General features: G+C 34.9%; 2 protein-coding genes across 8 annotated transcripts; both read left to right on the top strand.

Moving 5' to 3' along the window:
- The first annotated feature begins 3,836 nt into the window (after positions 1–3,836).
- Positions 3,837–6,608, top strand: LOC124458037. 7 transcript variants are annotated; one of them, XM_047008148.1, is made up of 5 exons: positions 3,839–4,644; positions 4,970–5,116; positions 5,606–5,784; positions 5,907–6,303; positions 6,357–6,608. In XM_047008148.1, the coding sequence occupies exons 1-5, from the start codon at positions 4,471–4,473 to the stop codon at positions 6,372–6,374; spliced, it is 915 nt and encodes a 304-aa protein (XP_046864104.1). In that variant the 5' UTR covers positions 3,839–4,470; the 3' UTR covers positions 6,375–6,608. The 7 variants fall into 7 exon arrangements, 5 of the variants coding, with proteins under 5 accessions (XP_046864106.1, XP_046864104.1, XP_046864105.1 ...); XM_047008150.1 differs by having other exon boundaries at positions 3,837–4,644; positions 6,079–6,608; XM_047008149.1 differs by having other exon boundaries at positions 6,243–6,608.
- A 5,340-nt stretch (positions 6,609–11,948) lies between these two features.
- LOC124457174 lies at positions 11,949–13,343 on the top strand. The gene is given in 3 exon segments (XM_047007458.1): positions 11,949–12,029; positions 12,275–12,856; positions 12,858–13,343. Coding segments are annotated over 3 exon segments (1,149 nt in total).
- The last annotated feature ends 482 nt before the right edge of the window (positions 13,344–13,825 follow it).

The raw sequence follows: 13,825 nt of genomic DNA, 5'->3' as shown, positions 1-13,825 counted from the left end.
CAACCAGTTCTGATTAATAGGACGGCAAATTTTCTCACAAACCGAAGATAACGCACGTAAACTGGGACCAGCTTTTCGTGTTTAGGCGAAGACATTGTTGGGCGTTTCCAAGAAAACCAAACTAAGCCCAACGTTATTTAAAGTCATGGCAAATGATCTTGATATTTATGAAGAAATAGTTAAATTTCTCGACAACACTACATCATGAAAAAACCAGAAACTGGTCATTCATTAAAATTTGCGAGTGCTCTAAGTGGGCTGTAAAAATTCTATGAAATTTAATCCTCCTAAAACCAAAAAATTCAATAATGTTTTTCAAACACAGAATCTCCTTCTCAATCCACCATTATTGTTAATGAATATGATGTTGGCAAAAGTAAGCCATCTGTTAAACTTATTATAGTTTGCTGCATTAAGCTTCTCGTACGCAGGACAAGTTAGTAATCAAGACCTGGGAGTGGGATTAACGAGTTAAGCATGTTGCACGATGTGTATCTCGATTTTCCAACTTAAACTTCAATGATCAGGAGGAGAAATGATCTATTTCTTACATGTTTTAAGAGATTACGCTAGCTCATGATCCCAATTTCAAAATAAATGCCAATTTAAGTTGTGTTGTCGGTCCTGTTGACCAATATCATCATGCATGCTTTAAAGCGCATGTCAAAAAATGAGATTTTATCTCGTTGAAATTATGAACTTGTTAGGAGAATTTAAGTACTCTGTCAGTTGATGAACTTCATGCTTTCTTTTTAGAACTAAGTGCTTCCACTGTCCGATCTTTTTTAAGTAGATGTTGCTCATCCACATCGTCTGCTGTAAGGTCAATTTTTATTTTATTGATGGTATATGAAAATCATTGTCCAAAGTTATTTTAATGAAGGAAATTGCACAGTTTTGTTATCAGGAGCCTGGTGTGAACGAATTAATTAAAGTATTTCCTGGCACCCTAACATCCGATTTGGCTGAACTCACTGTAAATCAGTGTACACTGCTGCAAGGTTACCAAGTGGATACGAAAACTATCAACAAATTTATTGAAATGAACTAAGGCAATCACTATGGCATAATTTTGATTGCTTTTTACACACATCTGATAACCAGTTTTGGTATTGGTATTGGTCTTTGATTTTAACATTAAATGTATTAGCTTCCTTCATATAGTCACTATTTTATGCATACAACCTTTGCTCTTTCTTTGTTAATATCATGATGCTATTACAATTGAAACGAACGAGGGAATGAGAATAAAGACCACATAGTGATTCGCTCACAAAAATTAACCACTTTTCTAAATTGAAAGGTTTTACTGCGCTACATTTAGGTACAATTTGGTAATATTAAATTTATTATTGCAACTTTGCGTATAAAATATTCCTTAGCTTAAATATATCTGTGCAACGCGTCAAAAATTAAACAAACAAAACTCTTTAAACTCTACTCACCAAATAAAAGTATTTGTCATCTTACATGAGAGAAATAAACTTCGCATTGACATGGAAGACTTTACAGGCAACACAATTTACGCCAAATATGACTTCTTTTCTGTTACAAGTGAAAGAAAGAAATACAATTTGAGCCTTGGAACATATTCAGGTAGAAACTGCTGATAGGTATCCAGTAGCCGAATGAAATTAAGAAAAAAAAGTTTTGTGAATTTTAAAAATGACAGAGGCTTCCTAAAGTATGTCTTTCCTCCAGACTTTAAACTTTTTCGTTGTTTTCAGTTTATCATTCAACACTTTAAGTGATTTCGCCTGAAACATTACGAAAAATTTTACTTATTTCTTAGTTGATCAGAAACTTTTTGGTTAAAAGGCAAGACTGAAATTTATCTCCATACCATTTCAAACGAAAGGAATACTGTGAAATAATAATCTTTTTAAAAAACTAAAGCGCTTGCAACAGTGTTACATAAACAATTTACATTTTTAAGATTTTACAAATCAAAATACAATTTGTTAAAATCACTCCCATAGCAACTAGTAAATAATACTTTCAAATGATTGTCTATTTGTATCAGACATTTGCAAAGTGCTTTACAACTCAAATTTTTGCATAAGAAATATACATTTTAGATTCAACTCAGATTTAAATTGATTTTTACATTTTTGTTCCTTGAAATCAACATTACAATAATTATACATTCACACATCACAGGAAATTTTGTAAGAATATGAAGAAAATCTTAACATACTATTTAAATTTCCTATTTTGACTTTATTATCGTTTAATGTGAGAAAGATCAAAGTTTTAATAATTTCACGATTTGTTTCTAGTTAGAGCAATGAGTACATGTTTGGCAAAGTGAAAACAAAATTGCTTCTTCAAACATTCATCACACCTCAAAATTGAGCTTAGACCCTTTAGTTTGACCGAATTCAGTGTAAAACCACGAAATTGTTTTGCCAAAACCGAAGGCTCTATTTTATGCTCAACACAAGTAGACTAATCGGAACAAGCAATTTGGAAAACCAAGTTCAGCGCCCATGCACAAAGAGAGTTTATGCATGGTGAGAAGATCTTTACGAGAGAGTCTATATATCTTTTTAATTAAATGTTTCTCATTTCATAACAATCAGAAATAACCAGCTGCTATACACCAATAATAATTGCAAGACAAAATAGCATAATGCAATGTCGGAAATTTTGTGCTTTTAATGAGATTTCATGCTGTTATTTGAAATTAAATCAATTAAACAAAGCTTTTTTCTCGCAAGACAGCCTTCAATAATATACAACACCAAACGCTGCATTGCACAATGGAATAATTTAAACACACTTTTTTTATACATACTGTATTAAAATTGAACAGTTAGACAAACATCATTAAATTCATCATAGCGCAAAATATACAAAACTAAGTAAAAGTGTTCCTGTTTTTGCAATCTTTTGTTCTTCTACTTTTTTGCATTATAACATAGTGGTTGGTAGTATAACACGACTTCACGTGGCTACCTACAAAAAACCGTTGAAATTTTAGCATATAAGTAATGTGCAAACTGAACATTAAAACGATAATATTTTGCTTCCGGTACAATAAAAAGTTTCAATTTTTAGTAATATTTCTGCATCCAATAACCACACCAGTTAACGGCAAGTTTGTAAAATTACAAAAACTTTGGGAGAGGACTAAAGTTTTTTAGCAAAATGTCAAAATATTCATTAATTTTAAAGGCTTGAGCATTGAAACACTTGACCACATCTGGCCATTCTTGAGGTTTAATTGACCATCAACATGAACATCTTTACTTTAATAGTATAACTAAAACAGAAGAAATGGGAGAATAATTACACACATCCACACCAAAGCTGACTCATACCATTTTGGATGATAATTACACTCATTGAGTTCAATAAGATCTGAGGTTCTTAAAACATGGTGGTAATGGCGGATTTTGGAAAACCTCAACTTTGAGAAATATTCTTCATCTGATTTCTATTACTGCGTATAACAACGACCATGAATATTTGGTTAAAATGTCCAAAACAAAGTGAGAAGTTTGCATGTCCCTACGATTTTAGTGAACTGAAATATGTCATTATTAAGTAGAAACATATCTATTTTTTGAGTTACTTTTGTGTGATTGATTCTGGGTGTCTTATAAGTTATAACGAAAAGATATTGTAATAAATGTACTGCGAACTTATAAGGGATATATCCAGTGGCGTAGCTAGCGGTCTGGCTGGTCGGGCCCAGCCCGACCAAATATTTTCCCAAAAATGAAATATTTGTTTTCTTTAAAATTGGATTTTCGAAAATTTTAAATTCTGCGACTCTTTTTGGAATAATCCACAGTCTATTAGTGTAATATTTGTCAAATTGTGTCGTTATTAGCAAAATTATCATATTTTTAAACGTTACTTAGCAACAATGACTAGTGCATTTCTAGTGCCAGGCATTACGCAGTTTAGTCGGGCTCTGAAAATTCAGCCCGACCAAGTAGTAAAATCTATAGTGGGATTATCTGCAATCTGATTGGTTGACAGCAACTGAGCAAACTCAAATGCGCTGTTTCGCAACATCTAGTCGGGCTCTGAAAATTCAGCCCGACCAAGTAATAAAATCTATAGTGGGAATATCTGTAATCTGATTGGTTGAGAGTAGCTGTGAACACACTCAAACGTTTAACAACATCTAGTCGGGCTCATTTTCAACAGCGTGACTTGAATTTTGAGCTTTCGAAATATACGTTCGGAAATCGTGATAACTTACATTACAATGGCTTCGGCTAATGAAATCGATATAATAAGTGAACTACAAAAGAAACCTTTTCTGTTCGACAATCAGGCGAGCAAAATATACTCGTAAAGCAGCGGCCAATTCCAAATTTACAAGCGACTACAGGCAATAGAAGCTTTCAGAAAAGTTGGTACTCGAAGAAAGATTGGCTTTGTGGTAGCTCAGAAAAGAATGCATTGTTCTGTTGGCCTTGTCTTTTATTTTGCCCTGGATCGTCATCTTCATGGATGCAGACGGGATTCAAAAACATGAAGAATTTCCTATCCGATTGTAAGAAGCATGAGAAGGCAAAATCGCACATGGGTGCCTACAAGACCTGGAAGACCTACGGTTTTCAGCCTCGTATCGACTGTCTCATGTCACAAACTAGACGTGAAGAGATTCAGCGTCATAACGAGGAGGTAAGGCAAAACAGGGAAATGTTGAAAACCATAACAGAAGCTGTTTTATACTTGTCTAGGCAAGAGCTTGCATTTAGGGGCATGATGAATCTAGTAGCAGCATGAATAGAGGAAATTATAGAGAGCTACTTGAAAGTTTTGCCAAGATGGATTCTGTTTTGAAAGGCGATTACATGGAAGGCTTGCTGAAACCCACCTTGCTGGGGGAGGGCGGTTTACTGGAGTCTCTCCTGATATTCAGAATGATTTGATTGATTGTCTTGATAAGATAATAGAGGATGAGATTTTAAAGGAAATATATTGCTGCACTTTCTTAAGTATACAGGTTGATGAGGCAACTGATGTTTCTACCAAAGAACAATTGAGTGTAATTGTTCGAATGGACAAAGGGAAAGTGTCATTGAAAGACAGCTTGGGTTTGTTGATGTTAGTTGTGATAGGACTGCAACTGCTATATCATCAGTGGTTAAGGGTAAGTTAAGTCAATATAATAATGTGAAAGAGAAATTTATTGGACAGACTTATGATGGTGCATCTGTTATGTCTGGTCATCTCAATGGTGTTCAAGCTCAAGTTCAGCAGGATTATCCTTATGCTCAATTTGTTCACTGTGCTGCCCATAGACTAAATCTAGTATTATGTCAAGCTGCATCCTCCATCTCACCTGTTAAGATTTTCTTTGTTAATATTAGTGCTTTCTGCACCTTTACTAGCAATTCCCCAAAGAAAAGCTTTACTATCATCCCATAGGCTTGAGTTTCCTAGTCCTGGTGACACAAGATGGTATTATAGGGCTCATGTCATCAATGTCTTGCATTCTAACTATGAGAAACTGATAGACATATTTGAAAATCTTACTGATAATCCAATAGGTTGGGATGATGAAACGTTAAGTAAGGTTACTGGTTTACTTGGCTACCTTAATGGCTTCTTGTTTTGTTTCTTGGTACATGTTTTCCAGAGAATTCTTGAGCAGTCATCCATACTTTATTCTATCTTGCAAGACAAGGACACTGACTTTCATTATGGAATGAGTAGGTTTGAGAGATTCAAGGCCTTTGTTGCTTCTCTGAGAAATGATACAGAATATTGTCAGGTGTACGACCTGGCTGTTGAGAAAGTGGGACCACCAGTAACCAGGTATGACCAACGGCATAATTACAAACAAATGTATTTTGAAATTCTTGACACAATTGTGACTATGCTGACTGAGCGATTTCAGGATATGGAGCGTTTTAGATTTTTGACCTTGTTAACCCTAGGGTGTTTAAGATGTGGAAAGGTGAAGTGCCCTCAGAAAAGATAAATCTTCTAAAGGAGGTTTATGGTGATATGTTTGACATACCAATGCTAGTTAGCCAACTTTGTTTTATTTACAGAGATAAAGACTTTCACTGTGATTCATGCGATGAATTATTGAAATATATTTTTCAGTTCCATTATCAATCTAGTATTCCAGAAGTTGTAAAACTGTTAAAGATAAATGGGGTTTTGTCAATTACAAGTGCTTCAGTTGAGAGGTCATTTTCTTGTTTGAAGAGGGTAAAAAATTATCTTAGAAATACTATGAGCCAAGGACGTTTTAGTTCTCTTTGCAGGATTTCCATTCACAAAGACATACTGTCAGAGAAAGAAGACGCCAACACATTGCATGATGAGGTAGTAAAGAAGTTCATTGAAAACCACGAAGACTTGCTTTCTTATACAAATAGGTATTCATATATGGCTGATAGCAAGCTGATGATGTCTTACGTCCATGGCATGTGAGAATTTTTCCGGGAACTTTTTAATGCAGTCAATGATGATTGTCATTTCAGCACGACAATTTCATCACAACTTTTGATAGTTGTTGATGACAAATCTGAGCCTTTTTCGGTTCTTTTGTCAAAGTTTCTTTACAAGATGTACATAGGTATCTATTTATGTATGTGGTGTTGAGAAAATAAATCACATATCTGCAACTATTTTTGAACTGTTTCTCTGCTTTACTATAAGATCCTTGTGCAATTTAAATTAACCAAAATGGTTCTATTTCCTGCATAAATATCACGCATTTGCTTTCTAAGTTAGCCGTTTCCGACGTTCTAGGGAGTCTAAATTCGGAAAATTTTTTCGCTCGGCGCCAACCATGGTGGCGCCTCGTGAGCCCGACCAAATATTTTTCGCTAGCTACGTCACTGGATATATCTTGAACTAGAAGAGCAAAAAAAAATCAAAACGCTATGATTATTTGGCTGGTTGAAACTTTCTGATTAGAGGCAAAATATTAGAAACTGAGTTGATTGTAAATTATTTGGTTTAATTTTGGATCTACTATTGAACAGAACTACAATACTTTCCTACTGTAAATATAATATATGTCAAGGAAGAATGTATTATTTTCTAAAAATGCAAAATCCTTGCACTACTCTTCCCTTGTACCTTTATAAATTACAGCTCCCCACAATAATTTTTCTAGTTTCAAACAAAATTGAGACATATTTGAGTTCTGCATCATGCCTTTGAATTTTTCTTTTGTTTCTTGGTAAAAATATAAGTGAAAGACTTCCAAATCAAGTTTATCTAAAATAGTACTTTCTTTATAGAAGAAACTAAACGTAATTAGAAAGTTCCTTGATAAAGGCAGACGTTGCTTCTTTTACTAGATTGTTCATTCTTATACTTTAAATTTCTACTATTTCTTTATAAGATACAAAATGTTTTTGCCATCTATAGTTGCTTCTACATACAACTTCATTGAACCCAGTGCATCCTATGTGAATTTTGGATCCCGCGTCTTTCTGCTGACAATCAAATTCTGCCATATTTTTGACCATAGGACGCGCTAATAATTTATAGTAATTTGGTTGACATGTTCCTCCAGATTTTATAAAACTCAATAGCGTGAGCGTGAGCTTTTGCAGTGATCTTCAACACTTTGTAGATTTCATGTCTACACTCTACCATACAAAAAAGTACAATGTTTCTCTTTTAACAATGCGATTCTCAGTTCGGAAACATCTGTTTCGTTTTCTTACTCTGTTTTACCTGATGTATTTTCGCAGTTAACATCAGAACAAAAATGCGCGCAGACTAGGTTAGATTTTCTACATGAATATCGCATGCTTGAACACCCAGTCTCAAATTGACAGTAAATGCGGAATTATGAGTCTGGAGATGGAGGACGCGTCATCCATAGGGTATAAATGTCCCCTTTTGAAAGCTGCTAACCGTTACCAATTGGGAGGAAACAGTCATTTGGGGTAAAAGAGACTGATACCACATACCCGCCTGCCAAATTACGCTTTCAATTTGTCTAAGAAGGCTGTCATATGTTGGTGGCATAACTTCATCTAAACATTTTACACCCTCAAAAAAGGTGTATCGGCATTCAACCACATTTTTGGATGTATAGTTACAATATAATAGACACGTGAACTTGTTTGGATTGTGTACAGTTACGTTGGTACGAGGAATGTTACAAACAACAAGAGAAAATGTCTCAATAAAGCAAGGATGAGAAATTAGCGTTTTCCATGCTTTGACCTTCCTTTTCCTCCACGAGCTCGAGTAGTCACTTCCTATTCAGTCTTTCTGTATATTTATTGTTTTAAACAAAAGTTGTTCGCATTTTTTTCATATTTAGTTAGACATACATACAGTTAGCACATACAATAATGGAAAGTTTCTACCTGTGTATGAACGTGAACTAATCCTTCTAAAATCTCACGCACAAGCCAGAGCATTCTCTGTTGGTCCTTGTACAATCCCACGTGAATAAAATTTCTCAGAGTACACTTTTCGAAATATTCCATCAATATATACAATGATTGCTGCGTACTTTGAATCTTCTTGCAAATCTCTTTCTAAGGGAAAGATGTTGGTAATTATTTTTACATATTTTCAGTAACATCACGAACAGTTCCCACTACTACATACCACGTGAGCCAACGAGCTTCCAAGTTGTGTAATGTGATTTATTGATATTTCATTGGAACATATGTTCAGTAGACTCGGTGTTGATAATGGATTGTTTTTGTATTGGAACCTCGTCTTCACTAGACCTTTTATCGTCATCAACATTCTTGGAAACATTCTCGTCTTTGTTTGTCCACGAGTCCTCATTCAATTTCATTAAGCTATTTTCAACCTGGCTTCTTTGCTTCTCCTCTGTCATGCTTGATTTTGTTTTCCTGTTGGAAGTTTCATTTTCAATATTTTTTCTACCTCAATTCACTAACTTTATTATACGTCGTAAACATTAGGGCATTGTCATGGACAAAATATGCAGATACAACGTTTTAGCGAAAAAAAACATATCTAACATTGTCACAACAAAGAACATGCCAAAAATATATGATTGAAAATTGCTAAGTGTCTATACAAGCACCAGTTTCAGAGCTCGCTAAATCAAAAATTAATTAAGAATTAGTCTGAGCATGCGCAGTCCACACTACCACTTTCCAAGTTCATGGTCATGGCAACGAAAACTTTTTTTAAATTCGTGCAGCAAAGAACATGCCAAAAATATTTAATTTAAAAGTTTGCTAATTGTATACACAAGCACCAATTTTAGAGCTCACTAATTCAAAAATTAATTGAGAATTAATGCTAAGCATGCGTAGTCAACTCCATCACTCTCCAAGTTCATAGTCATGGAAACGACCAACTGTTGGTACAAGTACCCATTATGGAGTAATTCCCTCACGTAGTCATAAGTTTTCTGATAAATCATCCGCGCATGGGTAGTCTTCTTTAGCAAGCGCAGCCGACTTGACCAGCTGCGCAAGTTTATGGCCATGGCAACGACCAACTGCATCTTCTACGACCGATTTTGAAGTAAAAACATGCTTTGTACAAATTTAATATACAAACCACATGTGCATGCGCGGCAACGATGTCAATCCCACCACAAAAGCCATTAAATTTTTATGTATATAAAACACGTATAAATTTAAATCACGTGAAAAATTTCATCAGTAAGATAAATAAAGTAAGAACAACTATCATATTTTTTTGAGGTTTACGGGACCATTTTTATCTATTTTCAATTGTATTAGGGCGAAACTAAATATATATATGAATCCCCCGCCTAAATAAATATTGATGATGACTTACGCATTAATAGTACTTATGACGGTATAAAAATTACATTAACAGGCTCCACAGACTAGGAAAACTTTCCGTAGTCGACAACTAAATGTAGTCGACAAACAGCACTTTTGTGATTGCAGTTACCCTTGCAAAAAAGAGAAACCGCTTTGTTGTCGACAACTACAATTCTACACGTTTATTAGTCGACAACTTATTCAACAGACGGTATTTTTTCGTAGTCGGCTACATCTAGTGGCCGAAAACAAAATACCTAGTCTATGGAGGCCCTAATTTACACCAAAATTTGGTGATTAACATAGAGTGTCTTTCAAATTGCAGGTATAGATGTGTTGTTAATGCCAGAATGAGTCAACATAATGAACAGAAAAACTTCATTTTGTTTGCTCATTCAGGAATCATCAATCACAAACTTCAGGCAAATTGAATAACTTCTATTTGCAAAGATTTCCATTGATCAATTTCACTTTTTGAATCATGTCGACAACAAGCCATTTCATGAATCTTTCCAAAATTATTGCACTTAACTGTCAAAAGTAGCAGCTACCAAATCTTTCATTTTTATCATTAGCGACTATATGTACAACATAATTCAAAATTCACAGAACCTTTTGTTGAAATGAAATAATCTCTAAAACAATCTCTGATATTTTATGATTGCATTGAATAGAATTGGATCCAAGATGTGTTATATCCTCAATTCCGCCATTATTGCATTCTCCTTTCTCCACCCACCAGTCTAAGTGAACCATTGCAGTCATAGTCAGTAAAGTCAGATGGACAATATGGATTACTTGGAATACACCTGTCAGCCATAAGGTAGTTATGAAGAGCCACAATTGCTTTTGTAGCTTGCACTGCAACGTCAACATCTGCTGTAATTGCACGTCTGAAAAGTCTGAATCGTGAGGTGGCTGTGTTAAAGGCATTTTCTACAAACCTCTTGTACGGGAGAACCTGTAATTTGCAATTCTCTCAGGGATCTGGACCTCTCCTCTAGGATTGGGTTTCATGAAAGAAATTTTTAAAAGGGAAAGCATCGTCTCCTACAAACACATATGGTACACTAATATTTGTCCAAGGTAGCAGTTTTGGGTGTGGAAGTTTTAGTTTGTTCTGTTTCATAGCAACACCAAATTCGCTACTTGAAAAAACGCTACCGTCACTTAGATGTCCGTAGTCGCCTACATCAACCATTGTAAATTGATATTTTGCATTCACAACTGCCATCAGGACATCACTGCGGAACTTCTTATAGTTAAAAAACATAGATCCTGCTCGTGAAAGACACTGGATAATGATATGCTTACGCCAATCAGTCCGACGCAGTTCGGGAAATTCAACCTTCTCTCAAAGTCTTAACTTTTATCTAGCCATTCTTTCGACAAACTTGGAACATATAAAAAAAAAATTTCTGCGATAACAATCCACCAAGCTTTAAAAGACTCCCTCATAATTCGTCCCACAACGGTACGGCTTACAAGGTAACTTGCTGCAATACTTCTAAGGCGTCTCCAATGACCAAACATCTTAAAGTGACGCAAAGCCTTCCTGCAGGTTCAATAGCTTCTCTTCTTGCATGCCAAACTTGGAAGGTGTCTTCTTCAAACTTGGAAGGTGTCATACGAAACAAAGAAAAAAAAAATTCTTTGTCATATAGCATAGCTTTTTGAATTAGCGTATGGTAATAAGAACAGATTTCAACTTTCACTCATACAGACACCTAACAACAAAATATTTCTTAACTGCCTACACAGGCTGTGTCCTTACAATGTATTGGCTATAGACAACAGTTTAATTCAGTACCAAATTAATATTACTCACAATCATTTTATACCCCACATCTAAATATTTGATAAGTGTGCATAATTATAATTTCAAAATCTTTTGCTTTATTTTTTGTTTAGCTTCTCACTTATATTTGAAATAACGACTTTTTCATAAATATGTTGCCATTTACAGATTTAGTGAAACATTAAATAGTTAAATACAAGCATGTTCAAAATTTGATGGACTTTTATATGTATGTGTGAAGACTTATCCTATTACGTATCAATAAATATTTGCTATATTATGTTGCAATGGAGTATTTGCCGGTTGCCAGTCTCCCTTAAATTTGCGCGGTTTTTGCAATGCATTCTGGGATCGCCAGGGGGCAAACATTGTGTATCTTTATAAAATATCTTTTCGTAAAAGTTTATATTCAAATTATAATGGGAAAAGGGGATCACTGTGCTGTTTATGGCTGTGATAACGATAGAAGATATCCTGAAAAATATATCGTTTCTGATCACGTTGGTATTCTTCGCTTTTTTTCTCCGAAAAACGCGAAAGACAAGAGTGCTCAACAGGAAAAGCTGATCAACAGGAAAAACTTCAAAGTCACTACTAATACGAATGTTTTTTCTAATCATTTTCTTGCTGGTTATCGATCCGAGGGCTGTCCCGATCCAACTTTGTTTCTAAAAGGATACCAATCAAAAGAAAGCAGTATGCGATTACCGACGAAAGATAGAAGCAAATCAAATATTCCAAAAAGAAAGAGACAAAAATTCTGTGTGAGAAAAGCTTTGAGCATCAGGATAAGGCATTTTTTGCTGCTGAAATCACTGCTCCTGAGCAGTGTACTGAGCCGGAGTCTGTGCACGAAGACAGTCCACAAATAAATTGTACAACAGACTTGGATGTTACAAGTTATGATTCTGATGAAAGTGATAAACATGACCTCATTGACTGTTTTTGCCAGGGCGAAGTTAAAACGTTGAAAAGAAACTTATTTATTGAACAAGCTATTTGCCAGAAGAATTGCTACCGCTACACTGGATTGTCACTAGAAAAGTTGAACTTAGTTTTCAGTTTGATTGAAGAGAAAGCAAAGAGTCTAAGGTATTGGAGAGGTTCTACTGATACAGCCACTGCCCAGTCTATTAAAGGAGGGCATGTCTCAAGAGTATTGTCACATTGGGAAGAATTCATTCTTACTCTTGTCAGGACACGAAAACGATTTGATAACGAGCTGTCATTCGTTGTGCCTTGGCCAAGTAAGTCTGAAATCAAAGAGAAACTACCTAAGCGATTTCAGAAATTTAAAAACTTAAGAATAATCATTGATTGCACAGAATTTTTTTATACAAAAACCTAAGATACCTGGGAGCCAGAAAATCTCATGGAGCAGCTATAAGCATTGGAACACTGCTAAACTATTAGTTGGCATTACCCCTACTGGTATTTTTTCCTTCATCCCACCCCTTAGGACTGGTTCAATATCTGACAAGGAAATGGTCACCAACTCTGGTCTCATAAACTTACTAGAAAAAGGTGATGGTGTCATGGCTGATAAGGGATTCCTTGTTAGAGATCTACTTGTGGTGAAGAAAGTTCACCTTATTTCTCCCGCCTATTGTCGTGGACCAAGACTTTCCTCTCGTGGAACAACTCATACTCGGCGTGTGGCATCATTAAGATCTCATGTCGAAAGGAATATATTGAAACTAAAGCAATTTCAGATTTTATCAGGAGTTATTCCATTGACATTAAAACCAGTTTTCGACAACATTTTGTTTATGTGTGCCGCTTTATGTAATTTAGGAAAGCGTGGTATAAAGTAATCCTTACATAATCTAAAATAAATTATACTTAATATTTTTATTTTGAAAAACTATTATTTGTAAATATAAAATTTTATCATTGCATATATTTCAATAAAAGACTACCAATAATATAATTCTTATAGAAAAGAAACACAGTTTTAAATACATAACTCTAGAAGTCAGCATCAAATGGTATTTCTACAATATCAATTCCTTTTTCTGTAAATACAATAAAATCACATTTGTAAATTTGACTTATAGCCATACCCATTTGGACTTGAAAGTAATGTAAATGGTTCCTGTTCAACACTTTCTTGCCACTATCATTAGTTTTCCCACCAATAGCTGTTGAGAAAAATGCCGATTTGGGATCCATATTCTTGCATGTTAGAGGGCACTTAATTTCAAGTGTCCTTGAGCCACAACAACATTCACAATGGCAAATTCCTTCCAAACTCACTCCCATCCATAAATTTTGGGGTCAACAAGCAACCCAGGTT

The sequence above is a fragment of the Xenia sp. Carnegie-2017 genome, unplaced genomic scaffold (genome assembly GCF_021976095.1).
Source record: "Xenia sp. Carnegie-2017 unplaced genomic scaffold, XeniaSp_v1 HiC_scaffold_6, whole genome shotgun sequence".
Lineage (NCBI taxonomy): Eukaryota > Metazoa > Cnidaria > Anthozoa > Malacalcyonacea > Xeniidae > Xenia > Xenia sp. Carnegie-2017.
Note: the sequence above shows the minus strand (reverse complement) of the source record. Positions and strands in the feature narration are given on the sequence as shown.

Excerpts from the sequence above, each read along its gene's own strand:
- LOC124458037 (XM_047008146.1), top strand. The coding sequence starts at position 4,471 with ATGCAGACGGGATTCAAAAACATGAAGAATTTCCTATCCGATTGTAAG. Across the intron at positions 4,645-4,969 it reads TTCAGCGTCATAACGAGGAG|GTTGATGAGGCAACTGATGT; the intron begins GTAAGGCAAAAC and ends TTAAGTATACAG. Across the intron at positions 5,117-5,605 it reads TATATCATCAGTGGTTAAGG|AGAATTCTTGAGCAGTCATC; the intron begins GTAAGTTAAGTC and ends CATGTTTTCCAG.